The 19999-nt window shown below is 38.6% G+C and overlaps 3 protein-coding genes across 3 annotated transcripts; 2 read left to right on the forward strand and 1 right to left on the reverse strand.

Moving 5' to 3' along the window:
* The first annotated feature begins 871 nt into the window (after positions 1-871).
* On the forward strand, positions 872-5959 carry kpna7 (karyopherin alpha 7 (importin alpha 8)). The gene is made up of 12 exons (XM_030146461.1): positions 872-972; positions 1051-1194; positions 1269-1354; positions 3066-3234; positions 3358-3457; positions 3645-3727; positions 3816-3902; positions 4013-4189; positions 4835-5068; positions 5279-5461; positions 5584-5730; positions 5876-5959. The coding sequence occupies exons 1-12, from the start codon at positions 907-909 to the stop codon at positions 5957-5959; spliced, it is 1560 nt and encodes a 519-aa protein (XP_030002321.1). The 5' UTR covers positions 872-906.
* Positions 5960-8142: 2183 nt separating this feature from the next.
* LOC115427805 (NAD(P)(+)--arginine ADP-ribosyltransferase 2-like) lies at positions 8143-9610 on the forward strand. Its single transcript, XM_030146483.1, has one exon. It carries the CDS (start codon positions 8499-8501, stop codon positions 9279-9281), a length of 783 nt encoding a protein of 260 aa, XP_030002343.1. The 5' UTR covers positions 8143-8498; the 3' UTR covers positions 9282-9610.
* A 100-nt stretch (positions 9611-9710) lies between these two features.
* Positions 9711-15640, reverse strand: xpa (xeroderma pigmentosum, complementation group A). The gene is made up of 5 exons (XM_030146469.1): positions 15256-15640; positions 14207-14312; positions 13715-13880; positions 13338-13455; positions 9711-10519 (listed from the first exon to the last, which is right to left on the reverse strand). The coding sequence occupies exons 1-5, from the start codon at positions 15536-15538 to the stop codon at positions 10365-10367; spliced, it is 828 nt and encodes a 275-aa protein (XP_030002329.1). The 5' UTR covers positions 15539-15640; the 3' UTR covers positions 9711-10364.
* Between the last annotated feature and the right edge of the window lie 4359 nt (positions 15641-19999).

Genomic DNA, 19999 nt, shown 5'->3' on the forward strand with positions numbered 1-19999 from the left:
TGGTAGATCCCATCAGAATAGTGCATTGTAACGGTTTGGTAAGACTAAACTGCATTGCATATTCTTCCGCCAGCGCAGAATGTGTGCGTCATCGCGACAGGACAAGACAACGGGCATGCGCAGAATGGCAGGAATAAAGTCCAAACAGAATAAAGAGTTTACATGTCCGAGGAATAATTAAGTTCGGAATTCAAAGGAGATTAAACCAGTGACTTTATTCGGATTTAAATTTATTCCGAACTATTCTTCTTCAACTGGAATAAGGTGTTTACATGGTCATCTTAAATAGGATCTAACATTTATTCAGATTAAACCAGGAATAAAAGTTGTCTCGTAAACGCACGGATTGTTTCATTCTAAAGGTTATTTAGAGCAACCTGATAAAAGTAAATCAGAATGAAAAAACAGCTCTAAAAATGCAGTTCCACGTGGTTACCAGATATATTAACATACACTGGGGTTTACCAGCCAGTCTTCAACTGCTTATCACTTGTAAGATACACATGTGAGGTTCACGGTGTAGTGGAAAAGACAGCACAAAAACAAAGGCCAAACTGTATGTATATTTACAACAATATAGAGTGTGGGATATGTTGTGTAAAATTTTAATATGCATGTTTGTGATCTAATTACTGATGCAATAAAGAATTTGTATCCATTTAAACTTTTCCTTTCTGTGTTTCTTTTTTTTTTTTTTTAATTACTTCATTTGATTCGTTATTGATATTTTTGGACGGATGGAAATGCCTGCGTTTGACTTGTAAGCAGGTGTACGTGAACTGAAAGGGGCGTGGCATCAATCACAATGATTAGTTTCACCTGTTACGCATGCGTCGTTATAACGCACCTGGTGGATGCTGGAGACAGTGTTCATCAGTCGGAGTGAGGCCCAGAGACGCGTCCACCATGCCTACCAAGAATGTCACCGACGACAGGTTCTCCAAGTTCAAGAACAAGGGGAAGGATTCAGCAGTAAGTCCACGTTTAAATTTACATTTCACCCACGGAATATGTGTAGTTTTACACACGATGCGTCTTGAATTGTTGTAGAAACGTCGGGAGAAAAGGATCGAGGTGTGCGTGCAGCTGCGTAAAGCCCAGAAGGATGAGGAGGTCTGCAAGAGGAGGAACATGTCCATGTCCTCCGTAGTGGACGAGGAGGCCCTGTCTCCTGAATACATCAGCGACGAAAAGGTTGGTTTGCGATAACTAACGACTGAGACCACATACTATTACAGCATATTTATTTATTTTTATTTATTTTTAAGGTGGCCTCTCTAAGCATTGAGGACATAATTAAAGAGGTGAAAAGCAGCTGCAGGGAGAGTCAAACCAGAGGATGCCAGGCAGCCAGGTGAGCACCACACATACAATATGGAATGTATGGGGCTCCACAGATTTACTATGAATGTATATACACTACAGACAGAAAGTTAAGGATATTTAAAAATTTTTGGGATATTTTTTTAGTTGGGATTCTTGCACAGCGCTTTTTACTTTTTGTGTGTGAATTGAAACACATTTATTTTAATGACCAGACATAGTTTTATTTACAAATGGCAAAAATGATTTTTAAAAAAAGAAATATCCTTAACTTTTTGTTTGTAGTATACATTATAGGAAAAAATGTTAGGAGATTTTCTAGATTTGGCCTGTTGGCCAACACTGGCCTGCCAAGTGTCCAATCTGGTCAATGGGATGAATTTGTAAAATGCAAAAAATTACACACAAGATATTAACAGTCAAAGGTGACAAAGTCATTGCAGTTCAAGGGCCACATACACACCATTTTAATCTCAAGTGGGTCAAACTAGTAAAATACTATCATACTAACCTACACATAATGAAAACTCCAAATTTTCTCCTTTGTTTTAGTGTAAAGTAAAATTGTATGAAAATGTTTACATTTGTAAACAATGTACAAACTACACGTGAATGACTTGAACAAATGTTTTAGGAGAGGTGCAGTTTTGACTGTTATGTCTGTTTTGTGCCTCTGTTTCTGTAAATTGGCTTAGAGTCTGGTTATGACCAACTCTATATGTAAAGTGTCATGAGATAACTTTTGTTATGATTTGGCGCTATATAAATTTGATTTGACTCTGTAGACCCACTGAGCTGTAAGTTGTTACACACATGTGTAGATAATAAACTGAGACAAAAAAATTACACTTATATTTCTTAAGAAATTTCAGGTTCAAGTTCACCTTTTCTATAGGATAGTTTGTAGATGTACACATTGTTATAATTTTACACTGATTTAAAAACAAAACAAAAAAAAAGTTTGGAGTTGACACTTACAGTTTATTGTATTTTACAAGTCTGACCCACTTGATCATATTGGGCTGTACGTGGCCCCCTGAACTAAAATGAGCTTGACACCCTAGTTTAGACTGTATCAACAGATCTTGGCTCCAGTAGTGGCTATTTTGATTCTCAACTAGAATTGCTGGCTTTGAGGGGAAACTACGAGCTCAAAAAACTAGAAATTACACCTAGATTCTTGAGGACTATAAAAAAAAATTTAATGCTATTTGTAACTCGCTTTACATCTGTGATGGACAGATCTCAAAGTGCTACAAGATGGGATGTAAAATGGCACCATAAAATCATTGAAACTATAAGACAGTTCACTGCAGAAAATCATCCATATGCTTTGTGAAAAAAGTCTTTTAAGAGCTTTTTGAAGGACTCCAGTCTGCTGCCTGAAAAGCTCACTCTCCCATAGAGGGCACTTTAGTTCTTGGGGTTGAAGAAGACATGTCGTGTGCCAACGGAATAGAGATTTCTGTGGGAGTGGTGAGGGCTGACCAGTTCATTGAGATAATCCTGGGTATGGCCATGAATGTACTGATAAGTGAGAAGACAGTTTATATTCTATTCAAAGGGGAACTGGGAGCCAAAGGGGGGGTGATGTGTGCATGTTCCCTCAAAAGACCCCTCAAGGGTTGATGGGCAACCATGTTATCAGGCTTTTCCTGCTCTAAACTGTAATTTACCTTTGTCATATCTAAGAATTACAGACACAAATGAACCAAGAGACTAATATTGTCCACTGTCAACAGGAAGCTGCTTTCTCAAGAGCGTAACCCTCCCATGAAGGAAATCATAGATGCTGGTTTGCTGTCATGTTTCGTGGCTTTCCTGGGAATGGATGATGAGCCCTCTCTGCAGTTTGAAGCAGCTTGGGCTCTTACGAATATTGCCTCAGGAACACCTTGGCATACACAACAGGTGACAAAACTATGGCATCTTGACCCAGTTTGACAGTTGTGAAGACTGTGCTCATAGTCTCTGATTTGCCTCAGAATAGACCTAATAAAATGTTATAGATCTCCTAAGGGCTTATGTTTTCAGGTGGTGGACCATGGAGCAGTGCAGCCTTTCATCTCTTTGCTCACTTCACCACATTTGCACATTCGTGAGCAGGCAGTCTGGGCCCTTGGCAACATTGCAGGTAGTTTTGTCATTGCAAGTTTTTACTTTAGTAATTTTGGCACAACTACCAAATCAGACACTGAAGAGCTTCCTATGTAGTTGGTACTATAGTAGTTTCCCAAAAGCAACATACAACAGTAACAGACTTGTTGTATATCAGGGTCTACTATCTGCATAGCTTGCTGTATTAAAGTTTATGACTGCAGGTGACGGTCCACACTATCGGGATGCTCTGATTGACTGTGGTGTCATCCCAGCCATACTTGCCTGCATCACTCCTGAGACACCAGTAAGTAAAATTTTACAAGGTCCACTTTTTTTTTTTCTTTAAATGGATAACGGATTGCAGACATGTAGTAACCTGTTCATCGCTCCAGGTTGGTTATTTGCGCAACATCACATGGACAATATCCAACTTGTGCCGAAATAAAAACCCCTTCCCTCCACTGTCTGCAGTCCAGCAGGCAAGTGAAATCCACTTGGTGATGAACCACAGTATTTTAAAATGATACAAATCATGCAGTTTTGTCTAGAAGGGTAAAAATGCCTTTAATGGTCACATCTCCTCCTCCAGCTGCTTCCCTGTGTGACCCAGTTGCTCCATCACAGTGATCAGGACATCTTGTGTGACTCATGCTGGGCAATCTCATACCTCACTGATGGTGACAATGACCGCATTGACATTGTAGTGAAAACTGGCATCGTCCCTCGGCTGGTGGAGCTCATGGGCCATGATGAGCTCAGTGTCATGGTAATGCAATCATCCCAAATATTGTCTGTGCCGCTTACAAGGCACTAAGGATTCAGTGAATTAGAAAATGTGGCTTTTCAAACTAGATGCTGATGAGTGATCATTTATCGCATTGGGAAGGCTTTTCCAAGACACTTGGTCATTAAGTCCATTTACATGCACACAAACTCTTAATCAGATTATTAAAGAGACATGTCTAGAGCAAAATCTGATCTGGTTTTATCAGAGCGGCAGGTATCTGTTTATGATGTTGGATTAACATGTGGATTTCTCCCAAATTCTCCAGTGTCTTCATGCATGTGTGCTCATTAATCTGATTTGTTGCATTGTTTTATATCTGCACGTGTGGTGTTTTCTTTTTTAAATGTTAAACAAAGTGAGTCAAACTTGAGAGGAACATAGTAGGAAGTTTGAGTGTGCCGTCACTATGCATGTACATACTCAAAAGAAGTCATCTGATTATGGACCAAAACATCTAAACTGGGTTTTTCGAGGTGCGTGTTAGTGCACCAGATTATAATTATCCAATTACTTACTTATGTAAATACGTATACTTCTTTAATTTGTCATGTAAATGGACTCACAATCAAATACATGGCTGAAGGAATGTTGCAGTATACGTGACTGGCTTTCTTTAACTGGCAGACCCCAGCTCTTCGCTCCATTGGGAACATGGTGAGCGGCTCTGACCTGCAGACCCAGATGGTAATTGACGCTGGTGTGCTTGCCATGCTACCTAGACTAATGAGGCACCCAAAGGCCAGTGTGCAGAAGGAGGCAGCATGGGCATTATCCAACATTGTAGCTGGACCTTGTAAGCAAATCCAACAGGTTATTACTTGTGGTCTGCTCCCCCTTCTGGTGGAACTACTCAGAACTGTAAGTATAGCACAAACAGAACACTGGGTGTCCTCACTTCAAACTTAGTAGTTTAACAGCTTGGGTGCAAATTCAAACCATTGAGCACTACTAAGTTGGATTTAAAGGTGTGTGTTTATACAGATAAACCAGTGTGTACTGTGGGTTTTGCTTGATGTGTGAAATCTGCTGTGCAATGATGCAGATCTGTGATGTTCAATATCTTCTCAGGGTGACTTCAAAACTCAAAGGGAGGCTGTTTGGGCAGTCACAAACTTCACCAGTGGGGGAACGGTGGAGCAGGTTGTCCAACTAGTGCAAAGCGGTGCATTAGAGGCAATTATTGACCTGTTGCAGGTCAAAGATGCAAAAGTTATTCTGGTCATCCTGGAAGCCATCAACAATATGCTCTTGGTGAGTCCAGAGTTGAATTACATAACACTTGGTCGTAAGTGCAGAAGTGTTTCCCATCTAATACAAACCATGGAATGAACAAATGGCATAAATGGTTTAATTTGATACTATAACCAACTCAGGCAGCAGAGAAAATTCGTGAAACTGAAAAACTGACCCTGTTGATTGAGGAGATGGGAGGACTGGACCGCATCGAGATGCTGCAGAACCACAGCAATGAGATGGTGTACCAGGCTGCACACAACCTCATAGAAAAGTACTTTGCTGATGTAAGTGAACTTTACAACGCACTGCAGCTTTCAGTGACACGAGTATAGCTAATTATTGAAGACGCTGTAAAGGAATTGTGAACAAATGAGCATAGAGGCCTTGTAGTGCATTCTGTCTACATTCAAGCGTTTTCTTGTTTTCCAGGATGAGACTGAGGGACCTGCAGTTGATGCTACAAAAGATGAATTTGTTTTTCAGACTCCTGTTCAGAAACAATTTGAATTTTAAATGCATCTGTATTGAATAATTAAAAAAAATTATCCACAATACTTTTTTTTTTTTTTTTTTTTTTTTTTTCCCCCCCTAGTGAAAGTCTGAACTTCCCCATAGCTAATCAGTAGTACATGGTTAGTATTTTCATTGCTTGGTTTTAATACTTTGGATTATGAGTAGTCTACAGTGGTTGAGTAAACCCATGTGCATATAGTGAGAACTCTACCACTTAATTGGCACTGACCCAAAATGTAATGAAATCTATTCTGGGTCACTGTTGAATTCATACCAAATTGGCTTTATAGATTGCCAAATAGTTTTGCGGCTAGTGTTAACAAAGAACCAAACCAAAATCAATACCCCTTGCCTCGCCTTCAGGGATGGGGTAATAAATCACAAGAACATTTTAGCAACACGTGTAAGGGGCTTCCCAAGGTGTCGGTTACAAGGCATATTTCAACATGGGGGTTATTCTTGGTAAAATCTCCAGTTTCACTTTTGGTCTCGAGTAGGAAGAAATGACTGAAGAATATACTTCTAGGTAAAAAAAATAAGTGGTTTGAGATTTTATTTTTCTTTTTTAGGTACTTGCAAAGTTCAGCTAAAGATTCACCCTGTTTCTAATGGTGAAAGTGGGTAATGTCAAGCATTTGGGTCTGTAGAAAGATGATGTGTGGATTCATCAGCTATTGAGTCTTCTTTTCTGCTCAAAACTACTACATTGGCCTTAAATGCTCATTGACCTGTACAGATTGGATGGCACTATAATATATACAATGACACAGACTTTGTATTCTAAGTGGAACAGTTGCCATAAGAGACCAAGTGAATCAGAATAACTAAACCAATTAACTGAAGCTTTATATGTAAGTAAAACCTCAATTAGAAAACTTACTCCTGCAGGTCTCCCCTTATTCAGAAAACTAAATGTCATTGCTTATGGAACAGAGAAGCCAAACTATGATTAGGGAATCTGCCATGTTGTGTCTGGCAGCAGTAAAGCTGCATCTGATTCCACTTTGTCATTGAACCAAAGCTGGTGTTTAACCTCCTCTTAAAACCCACAGTTGGCAGCCCTCCCTGAAAAATAATGCTTTAATGTGGAGTTTCTACAGTCTACTAGGTCATTTGAAGTACATGAGTCTTGTTTCCTCTCAGATCACTTGAATTTCAGTAGGATGGAATTTCAGCCCAGTGATGCCAGAGGAAAAAATGCAAATCACTGATATTAGTCAGCAGTATTGTATAGTATTTTGTCTAGATGACTTATGGTAAACTGAGGCGTTTCATCCAAATTTCTTAAATACATCCTACACACATAACTGAGGATGTACTAGTTTTTCCTTCCACCTCTATTGGGAAGATGCATTAAATGTGGTTGGTAATAGTTATAGCTAATGTAACCTCTTCTGTAGAAGGATTTCCACTTCAAACTGACCAGAGACCCAAATACACGGCTGGATAACTAAATTTAGCTGAGGGAAGAGGGGAAATTTTGCTTTTTTTGGTAATTTTGGGAGCTTGAAATGGGCTGCTTAATTAAGGTCATGGGAAATCCGTGTGAAGTACATGTGTAAGTGAGAGTTGGTTTTCACTGTGACGCCATTCTGTACAAACCTATACTGGGTGATATAAGAAGGCAGCTGGGTCCATCCAGACTAGGATCTTGTACTCAGTGACTGCTGCAGCACTGGTTGAAGGTAAGCTCAACTATAACTTATTTACATTGAACATTCACCTTTAAATACCACCATGCTTACATTTGTATCACTTTGTTCTGCATTAACAGGTATCAGATAATATGAAGAACACATTGATGCTTGTAGCCCTCTGCTTATGTGTTAGGATAAAGCCTTTCACTGCAAATATGGTAAGATAACATGTCACTAATAAGTGATGGGTACACAAATCTACACACATCCTGCCCTCCAACTGAGGAAAAACACAATTGAGCAGGAATGGTGTATATTTGTTGTACGATCTGGTAATTTTATTTGTTTTTAAAATCTGACACTTACCATAAGTGTATGTAGTCTTTAGTGCCTTTTAAACACACTGACTCCATGTCCATGTGTGCCTTGGGTTTGGATCAGCATTAATATTTGGTGACTGTATGTCAAGAACTTGTAAGGAGGAAGAAATGCAGCATATTTGTGATATTTTTGGCTTGCTCATAATTTTCAGATTTTATGCAAGATTTGCATCAGCAGTGTTTTAGACAAATGTTATAGTTGTGAATTGAAGTAATTCTCAGTTTACTTTTGCTGTACAGTTAATACATGGAGTTAGATCAACAGTATGTCAACTCTTAGAAAGGGATACAGCTGTGTCTTTTCAGTACCCACACCTCTGTACATAAACATTACAAAACATAAATCCCTCTGTGGTTTATAAAACGTAGAGATGTGAAACTTCAATTCCCTCACAATTCAGTGTCCTTATTTTGATGCATATTTGAATCAATGTAATGTGTATCTGTACATGTTTGTTCTGTATTTCATAGGTCCATTTAAAAGGTTCTGATGTCCAGACTCTAGATGAACCAAATGCTACTATGGATCCATCTGCCGCCTCAGTGGAAACACACACTCAGAACATTTCCATCCAGAGCAGTGCATCCTCAGTCTCAGCTGATGCGTCCAGACTCATCAGTATCCATCTGAGCATGTCTCAGGATTCTGTGGATGACATGTATTACGGCTGTTCCCACAAGATGCTCATCAAAGTCAAACGCTACTACCTCCCCAGAAGCACTAGAGAAGGTTTGCATTCACCATACACAAAACTGTGTGCCAATAAAGCCATGAAGGTGAAGGACAGCTATGACCCGCTGTCCTGGAATCACTTCAGGGCTCTGTGTGCCTACACTGCAGGGGCCTACGATGAGTTGAACCGTGCAGTCCGAAAAGAGAAGACTTCCTACAAGACCTCATTTCAGTTCCATGCCCTGCACTTTCTTCTGTCTGATGCCATCAGGCTCCTAAAACTGAACCAGCGAAGCTGCTATACAGTTTACCGCAGAAGCAGACTACTTTTCATAGGTGAGCCTGGACAAATCATCCGCTTTGGTTCTTTTGCCTCCAGCTCCCTCAACAAAGACCTGCATCAGTTCGGTCGGAGGACCTGCTTTGAGATGCACACCTGTTTTGGTGCCTACCTCAAGTCCTATACGGAGTTCGATTCAGATGAGGATGAAGTACTGATTCCTCCATATGAAATGTTCAGTATCATCTCAGTTGATAAATCAGGAGAAAATGATTTAGACTGTGATGTTTTCTACAAGTTGGAAACAGCTGGGGTTTACAGCAGACTGAACTGCCAAGCTGTGGGCCTTTAATCCAAACCTGGTCAGATGCATTAGAAACTACACCTGGGCCAACAGGACTCAACTGTCCCACAAGAACTGTTTTTGCAATCGTGCAGTCATGCTTTACCGAGGAAAGTGTTTTTGTTTTTTTAAATGTAGCTGAATGTTGAGCACTTTACTGAATAATAAATCTGTTGACGTGAAATATCTGCCTCCATTTCATGTCTTTATCAACCAATGAGAAATCACTGGGGGGAAAAAATTATACTGTATATATCTTGATCCCTAATATCAATCTGAGCCAAAAACTTATTTAAACTACTACAATCCAGTTTAAGTAAAATGATCCCATAGTGCCAGCTCCTGTCAACACCTCCACGTGGTGTGGTCTCTTGCACAACACACAGCCTGTGGCTAAGAACAAAATGAATTTTAATCAGAAATGTTAATGTAACATTGTTTTAAACTTTAATTTACAAAAATGTAAATACCCTTTTAAATCTGTATGCAGTTATCTAATAATCGGTCTATTTCCTAATCAAACAGCACCAGTTCATTACCACTGCAAAGTGAATATCTGGACAACCAGATCAGTTTCTTTGCAGCTGACAGAAAATGAGATTTACAGGAGCAGTCTAAAGTAGACTGAACCATTTAAGAAGTGTAATGCAGTGAATAAGAGCACATTAGAACAGGAACACTGTTCTCAGAATGGTGACATTTCCTTAAGAAAACATGGTTGGTGGAGGGAATACACTAATGCTGAGACAGGAAAGATCAAATCAGGCTAAGCTAACATTTTACCCAAGACCTTTTCAAGTGTGACCATGTCTCCTATGATTTAACCGCTGCAAGAAACACGATGAGGTATGAAAGAAACACTAAGTACTGCAATAAGCAATGGCTCTGAAAGTCAATCAGCAGTGTTGTTGCTAAAAAAAATGTGTAATTCGATTAAATGAGTTCAAACTGTGGTCAGGAAAAACTGCTGTCATGGAGAAGCTTGTCTGTTTCTGGGCTTTTGTGCATTTCCCAATAGAGAAATCAAAGGAGTGCTTGTTTAATGCATAAGTACCAAAAGAAAAAACTTGGATCAGTCAATATGAGTGTCTTCTACATCTTCTCGTATGTGAGTTCATGTCCACAGGTGGTGCAGGTTTTCTTGTAGAGGTCTTCTTCTGGGTCCACTACCTCCTCTGGTCCGTACTCGTGTTGGTGAGCACTAATGTTTTTGGTCCACATGCTGCTCCTCACAGCCCTGCGCAGCTCTAAATCACATGAACACAAAAACAAACATAGTCTAACATGTAATAACATAATAGAAAACACATGGCTGAACGATTAATCTAAATGTTATCGAAGTATCACCACATGCAAAGTTCAAATCACAAGAGCAACAATAATTTGAGAAAAGTAAAACATCACTATAAATGAAGCATAGTGGTGTAAATCCATTTCTAGATGTAAGGGGACAGACTTGATTTAATCAGAATCCAGCTAAAATAACATCATTTTCCTAATCTCTTCAGTGAAAATTAAATGCAAATATTATCATACACAACAGATACCATAACATTAATTCAGTATGTAAATAATGTAATGGCAATATCTGTAAAAAAAAAACATAATAATGACAACAGTGGTAGGCAGTAGACCAGTGTAACATCATTATACAGTGGATGTAAGAATATGAACTGAAGAGACTGATTTATTCTGCTCTTCATACTTACTGCACTACTCAGTGTTGTGCAGTTTAGTCTGAATGAAAAAACTTTCTGCAAAGAGCACAGCCCAACCTGTGGACCAGATGAAAGACGAAGCACTACTCAGTACCTACTTAGGCTGTATTTGCCTCAACAACACTCCCATAGAATTTTGTCATTTGACTGTACAACACAACTCTTTTTTTGTTTGTCTCTCATCTGTACTGTCTGACATACTGCAATTCTACTTATGTAAAAAAAAAAAAACCAACAACAACATATATTTAACCGACAGAGAAATTACTATTATTACCCAGCCCCCTGAAGAGGAGGCAAGGGGTACTGTTTTTGGTTCAGTTTGTTTGTTGGTTTTATTGTTAACACTCTTGCAGCGAAACTATTGGTTGAATTCATACCAAATTGGGTTTATAGATTGCCAGTGACCCATAGGGCGTCTCAAAAATCACTTTTCTCTTCAGATCACGGTGTTATTTAAACCAGTTAATCTCTAACATGATAATAGCCCCCCCAAAAAATTTCAGCAAAATCTGTCAACGTTTGACCCCACCCCCCCCCACCATAAAGTATGAAGGGCCTGTCAAAAAACGCCAAAAACGCTCATTTTAACCCAGAAAATCACATAACACATAACACATAATGAGGTCTTAAGTGTCCACAAATTGCTTTTTCTGGTATTTTACAGCACCCCTGTAATATCAACTTCATAGGTTATTGTATCAGCTGATATGTATGTGAAAATAAGGTGATTTTAAGATAAAATAACTCAATTATAGGCTAAAAACTTGAAATAGCAAGAAGTTCAGAACAGTAAATCTAGTTGAACACAATGTCTATTTTCTTAGCCCCCTTTTCAGCAAAGTACAGGTTTTAGTTAAAGACAAATATAGCTGAACACTTAAATAATAAGGCTAAATACAAGATTTAAGGTTGCATAAATCAAAGACTTTAATGATGACATGGTTCTGATAATCTGGACATACTTTTATACATGTGCATTTCACAATTTATTCAGATATTACTCGCTCCATTTCATTCTTGAGAAACTCTGGTAGCTTGATTCTGTGGGAACCAGACACTAAGATGATGTTCCCTCTATGCGCACCATCCATGGCTGCACTCTCATACTCACACCTATGGGCAATTTAGATTAACCAATTAACCTATCAGTGCATGTCTTTGGATGGTGGGAGGGAGCCGAAGTACCCGGAGAGAACCCACGCAGACATGGGAAGAACAGGCAAACTCCACACAGAAAGGTCTCACCCCCATGGACTGGTGTTGGAATCGAACCCAGGACCTTCTTGCTGTGAGGCACGAGTGCTATCCACTGCACCACCGTGTCGCCCGAGACAATAGCCCTCATTTCTCTGTACTGTGGCTCTTCCTCCCACTGCTCTGGGGGTTAGGCATGGCCCATGCCCCATCCATGCCTAGAAGGTCAAATATCAGCCAGGACTGGACTGGGGTCCCACAAGGTCATCCAGGTCAGGCTGCTGTCCATGCAGGAACTTCTGTGTGGGAACTGTGGGCTTTCCTCTACTGAATACTGCAGGTTTGGAGTTGGCCTGCAGTTGTCTTGCCATGGCTGCTTTGGTTTCTATTGGTACTTCTTTATCAAAGAGACTTAGTACCACAGTAGATTCAGTCAGGTACCACATGTGACGCAGCATGGATGTCTTTACTTTACTTTAGGCACTTTTGTACCCATTAAGCATGGCAATGCATTTAAAAACAGCATTTTTTGGCGTTTTTTGACAGGCCCTTCATACTTTGCGGTGGGGGGGGGGGTCAAACATTGATGGATTTTGCTGAAATTTTTTGGGGGGGCTATTATCATGTTGGAGATTATCTGGTTTAAATAACACCGTGATCTGAGGAGAAAAGTGATTTTTGAGACGCCCTAGTGACCCAGAATAGATCTCTTCCATTTTGAGTAAAGCAGGTCAAAGTTTATGTTTTTTAAGAATTTTTGAAATCTTTTTTTTCCCCATTTATTTATAATGGGCGAAATTTCAAATGTCTGTAGCAGCAAAACTATTTGTTGAATTCATACCAAATTCACTTTACAGATTGCCAGTGACCCAGAATAGCTCTCATTAGATTTTGGGAAAAGTAGGACAAAATTCTAATTTTTAATGATTTTTTTTAATCTTCCTATTTATTTATAAAATGGGCAATGGGTTTGTGGTGCCTGCCACCACTTGTTATTTTTTGTATTGCTTGTTTTTTGCACTATATGTATGCACATTTTCTTGTCTTAATCAGTCAATTTTCCTGTTGTGGAATCAGTAAAGTTCCATGTTATCTTATGAGTGTTTTCATTTGTGCTGTAGACACAATCAGTTTATTAAAACAGACCAACCTTTGACCTTCTTGTTGAAGCGTTTTTGCTTCTGCACTTCTTTGTTCTCTTCCCTCGTCTCTCTGGCCTCCTCCAGAGCCTCCTCCGAACCCCACACCTCCATACATCTTTTCTCCACCTAGGGCACATACAGCACAAAACCGCTGCATTGATGTGTCTACTGAGAATAAGAAACCCTACTGAAACTTTGTCTTTGGTTTTCTAGAAGGTTTGTTTTGTATTCTTTAGTTCATAAAACATCCATTGATAGTGAGAAATACCATAGCTAGGAGGACATATTAAATACAAAATGATTATTAAACACAATTAATCATCCCAAAATTGAAATGGAATATCAAATATATACTCCATTCATGTCCCTGTTTGTCTGTGTGTACCTGCAGTTTGAGGTAGAGCTTCATGTCTCCCCAGCGAGGGTTGTGAGGGTTTTTCTTCAGAATAAACCTAAGCGGGGGTTCTCGCTTGTCCAGGTCGCAGTCCTTCAGTAAGTAGTGCTGCTTAGCCTCGGTTCGGGAGATGAGCTTATGCTTTTCCTCATTGTCCCTGAGAAGAAAACATAAAATTTCAGACATGATTCAAAAAGTTATGAACCACCAGAAGAGAACAGGCAGAAAAACAACCAGAGTGTCTGAATGTAAAGAGAAACAACAGATGTCTACCAAGACATGCCTCACTGGCCGCAGTCTTTCCGTTTTTACTGAAGCATGTGATGAAAAAAATATTTTTTACCTAGTATTAGTCCAAAGAATACATGGCCTCAATACTGGGACTTTTTTTGATTGGACTAAATCTTACATAGCCACACATGGGGTAAAATGCATATCTTCATGGAGAAATTAATAAAATCAACTGTGTCTTTTTTGTATTACCTGCACTTATCACATACAGATAGGTCAAAGCTGTTGCTGAGGTACGAATCCATAAAGGGTTTTTCACAATTGTCACACACCAGATAATCCGGCTCAATCACTGGAGCTGGAATATACAAAAACAAACAACAGCCAATGAAACATCTATTTAGATAAACTCAGGACATGCTTAGATAGAGACCTCATTTATGACATTATCAAAAAACAAAAGAGTAGAAAGTACAGATGCATCTGCTGAACATTAGTAGAGAAAGATGTGTCCTCTTAACAGCTATCACTAATAGAGGACATTCACTCATGGCAGTGTTGATCTGTTTAGCAGAGTAGTGTGATAAAGGGATTAAAGGTTAATTACAAAATATTTCTTGCAGCAAATCACAAAAAAAGGGGTCCAACACCCTGAAGAGAGCACATGCCAACACATGTTGGTGAGTTTATAACTCTAGCCCCTATGAACTAATCTACAGATGCTCATGAAATAAAGGCTTTTTTTTTTTTTTCTAACCAAGTGACCTGGGTTTTTGTCTTTTTCCAAAGGCTCATGTCCTCTCCATGAGCACCTTTGGTTTGCTGAATACCAGTAGCTCCCTGGGATTCTTATTTTTTTTTTTTTGTCTTTTACGATTCTTTGATTTAAAAAAATAAACTACTTTCATTAACTTTCACTCAGGATAAAAATCAACATTTAACCCTGGAAGAAATAATAATGACAATTAATTAAAAAATAAGAGAAATAAATTTAAATAACCCCTTTTTTAAATAAAGTTTTTGCCCCACCTCTAGGCATCAGTATCTACCAAAACTTCCCCAAAAGGTGCAGCCCAGCTAGAGAGAAAATGAATAAAATAATAAAACCATTCAGAATACCTGAGAAAATCCAAATATTAGGGCATGAAACAGTAAAAGTAAGAACATGCTGAGTGAGATTAAAGTGTTAACTTGCTCTAGACATAACTGAAGCAGAGCTCTTGCAGTGTTTGGTGTTGGGGCTGCAGGTGCACACAGTGGGCTACATCCACACACACTCCGGCCACAAAAGCCACACACACCTGGCTGATGCACCAGCTTCCTGGTCCTCTGCTCTTCCGCTGCGTCCTCCTCTTCCTCGATGAAGAACCCAGCCCCAGAGTCAACAGTCTTCGACACTTTAGCCGCAGTCGCGCCCTCCACAGCGGACAAAGGCCGGCTCGCTAGTCTGGCTTGCCGGAGCATCAACGCCCGCTGCCGGTTCCGCTCGATCTTTGCCCGCATAGCAGCCGAAAGTTCGGTTTTGGGACTTTGTTCCGGGGCGGGTTCTGAAGCACCGGCTCCATCTGAACCCAGCAGATCCATACTAATCCTCCAGATGGTCAACACATAGAAAACACCGTAATAACACCGCAGACCCGCCGTGTTTTGGTTGAAGCACGGTGCTCCGTTACACCGTGGCTGTTACCAAACATCTCAAGACATGCTTCCGGTGTCCGCCTCCTTCTGCGTGACGTAATGTTTAGGTAAAACCGAAGAGACGCACTACCGCCACCTACTGCTCAGGAGTGCAAATGACAGACGTCCAGTCAGACACATACTGAAGTGGAAAAATGTTCTCAGACACCCTTAAAATTTTCCACAATCTCAAACATTATCATGACATATTTACGGAAAATATTTTTTTGTGTTTCAAAAGGTGTGGATTTATCAGAATCAGATTTTATTGCCAAGTAATTTTTACATTACAAGGAATTTGTCGTGGTTCTGTTGGTGCAAACAGTTAAAAGAAGCAGATATCAAAAATGAAAATAATAATAAGAATGTAGAAAAACAGAAGTGTTTGCCTTCAGAAGTGAATTGAATTATATACATATATACACATATACACATATACACCAACATATGTGCTAGAAATGGTGGTATCCTTTAAGTGGCAGAGTGCATGAGAGTGCAAAATAAGCAGCTGTGCAACAATAATGTTGATGCTAAGTGTCTCTGGGGGGAGGGGGGAGGGGGGAGGTGGTCAGTGGGGGACAGGGGCCTTGTTGATGAGACCGGCTGCACAGACACCAACAAATGCAAATGATTTTTTTGTTTATTGTTTATTGTTAAGGACATCTTGCTGAAACATTCAGTTTTTTTTTCCAGAGTTCAATGATTTAAGAGTGATTCGATTATATTCTAAGAGTCTGATTTAGACCAGCTCTAAATGTAAAGTGTCATGAGATAACTTTTGTCATGATGTGACGCTATATAAACAAATTTGATTGATTGATTGTTAATACAGTTTATCACAAACTCCAAACTTTTTTCCTACCACTGTATGTATCTTTTTTCTATGTAGCTTTATTATTTTATTTACAATGATCTATAATCATTGTGTGAATTCTGATGCATTCAATACATGTAGTACGCTTTTAGTACATTTTATCTCTTAAGTAGAGATAGAATGTTCTAAACTGACAAACTTTGATTCAATGAATAGAAAACCAAATGGCAAAATTGCTGGTTGGCAAATGTTTTCAAAACATAAAAAGTGCTATTACATGTATGTAGATTTATGGCTATTCATATAGTACATTTATAAATCTGACACTTGAGGGAATGTGAAGAGTGAACGTGTTCTAGTGTTTCGAGGTAGAACTGGTGCCTCACAGGCAATTCCCTTTAAGTAAAGCCCATTTTTATCAATATTTCATACAATTTCAAATTTTGACCCAATACTAGCCTATATCTTAAAAACCCCAGTCATCTATCACTTTTGAGTTCTTTATTAGTGACACAAATTTGGTTAAGTTTCACTACTTTTATTCTGGATATTATACTTCATTACAAGTATTGACATCTTTAATGATGTAAAAGCCAAGCTAAAATAATCAAGTGTACTTACAGTTGTGGCTAAACGTTTTGGGAATGACACAACTTGTTTTTATTTGGACTTTAGTTGTGAGAAGAACTGTTATGTCATTTCTGATATCATTAGATGTTCTCTTTAGGTGTATCAGTTTGAGGGTTTTCGACAGTGTACAGTGATTTCCTTGAATTGCTTCCAGGGACAATTAAATGGGACAGAGTCATTGTTAATCTTACCACTAACACCTGAGCTCTTCCTGCTTTAAAACACTGAGATGTCTGCTGCAGAGAGGAGGAGAAAAGACCAGAGAATGTACGACACAGACGATAGTGGTAACAGTAATCAAGTATTTGCTCAGTTTAACCAATAAAGACCCAAACCTCCACTGGCAACCAAACCATCTACTGATCTAAAATGTTTAATACCTGTTGATCCATTACTTCTATCAATACATGTAAATAATTGGTGTAAAATACAGTTTGTCATCTTTTCATGGTCGTCAGATATGACCCATTTGGACTTTCAGAGGCTCCGTAGTTACCATGGAAACAATGTCATCTTCTACAACATTGATTCACCAGTAAAACCCATGGAGTTGGATCGATGACAGTGGATGGACACATGTGGTTTATGTTCAGTTAATGATATTTTTGCTGAAAAAGTCACTTTTTCTTGAGTTTTCTCTGTTTTTTAATACAATAACCCTCAACTTTACTCTGGGCTTTTATGAAGATCTACACGATCAGTAAATTAAATATAGGAAAATACATGATTTACATTGAAAAAAATGCAAAATAAGGAAGATAATATTACAATAAATGGTGATAAATCACTTAAGAAAGGTTCAATATACAGAAAAATTCATTTGGGAACTGGCTCAAAAGTAGCACTGGATCTTTATCCTTTTGATACCCAGGAAATGTAAGCAAAGTACAAGCTTTTTTTTTTATTATTATTAAATATGTGCTTATATTGGAAACATCATGATGCAACAGTGTTTTTCAGATTCAGTTTTTGTGGAAATTTTTGTGGAATGTCCTTTGTGGTGGACAGTTTTCCTTTCTTTTCTTTTTTGTATAAAGTTGTGAAACTCTTGTCCACAAATGTGGACAGAAAACCCATAGCTGGGTCTTAGGAGGTTAAGGGTTAATCAACCAGAAAGCCAATGAGTCAGCATGCACAAACTATAGAGATTAAAGGAAGGTAGATGAGAAATATGCTCTGATATGATGTGAGCAGAGCATCTCATTTTCTCATCAGGTTCCTTCAGAATGGACACTCAGAGTTGCAGCTATAAACCAAGATATTACTCTTGTAATTTAAATTATTACTTACTATTGTTTTTTGTAATCTATACATCAGGTTTTTTTTTTTTTTTTACAGTCATCTCATTAATTAATTTCATACAGATTATAGTGTGTAATTGTCTCCTACTAAGACCAATGTTACTCAATAATTGCACATATATCATACTGTTCATCTCTGGCAGTTTTGCACATGTTACATACCATTTATCTCTGACAGTTTGCACAATTACCCATACACTGCACATTTATGTAAATATATATTTTCTCTTTTTAATAGAGGTTTATATTTTATATTTTATGCTCATTCTTACAGTTTTTCTGAATTGCTAAAACACTTAACTTCATTCTCTGACTCAACTATTCAGTTGTGCAAACTCCTTTAACAAATCAGCCAAACACATTTTTCCAAAGCTGCACCGCTTTTCTCAAAACTGTGAACACAAAACCCAGAATTCAAACTACATTCACAAAATCTGTCACTCTTCTTGCAAAAGCAAACAACTGCCTCAAAACTATTTTACCTGCACTTAAAAGTAAACACTGCTTTCAGATCACAAACACAACCAAGCAACATGTAAACACTACAGAGCAGTCATTACAAACTACACAGCAAAATGGAAAAGACTGCATCCAGCACATGCACAACATAGTGTTTACTACATTAAATACATGTGCAAATAACACAAGCACTTAATAATATACTTAGATACATTTAGCATTTCTGAAAAGACCAGATAAAACTGTAAAAGAAAAACACATTACTGTAAAACACTTGTACATCTTCAAATCAAACTGTCAGACTCTTTCTGCATCAGCGTCATGTCTATGAGGACTTCATCCACATCACAGGTAATATTGTCCCTGTTCAGGTAATGTGGTAAAAACCCTCTGGTGTTGGATCCAGCCTTAACAACACTCCACACTTATGTCACCACAGACCGTATCCACTGGTTCTAATGGGTTTTCCCTGGTATATGGGTTCAGTCCTAGACCTTCCACTACCATGCACAGAAACATTCATCTATTGGGTTTAGGAAAGGCCTGTATAATATAAAGGAGGGCAAACATTGATGAAACTCTGGCTGATATTGAACCACTACTGTATCTGGACATTGTCCCAAACCACAACATAGACAGAACCCTCTGCCTCTCAGGTTGTTTCCATCTGTTGTTGGTGTCCGGTGCACTCTGAACTTGCTTATATCATGTGCAGTTGGTTGGAAATAAGTGTGTTCAGTTTTGAGTGGTTGTGTGTACTTGTTGACAACTGCGCTGTATTTGTGTTTAACAGTCGCCTCCTGTTTTCAGCATTTTACAGCTCATGTGCACCACAGTGAGAAATGTGTTTTAGAGAGTGAGAATGTGTGTAGAATTGAACAAAAAGTGTGTTACAGGTGTGAAAATTGTGTCAAAGTATGACAATCAGCTTAAGGTTGTGCCAAAAGAGTGACTGATTTGATAAGTGAGTTTGTGCAATTGAGTAGTTGAGTCAGAGAAGCAGGTGTTTTAGCAAGTCAGAAAAACTGCAAAAAAAAAAAAATTAATCAAATCAAATCAAATCAAATCAAATCAAATAATAATTTTAAAATATCCCTGCCACCCTATCGGGAAAAAACCCATTTTTTTACTTCAAGTAGTCAAGCTGGAAGTTAAAGGGTTAAA

This window comes from Sphaeramia orbicularis, chromosome 1 (assembly GCF_902148855.1).
Source record: "Sphaeramia orbicularis chromosome 1, fSphaOr1.1, whole genome shotgun sequence".
NCBI classification, from domain to species: domain Eukaryota; kingdom Metazoa; phylum Chordata; class Actinopteri; order Kurtiformes; family Apogonidae; genus Sphaeramia; species Sphaeramia orbicularis.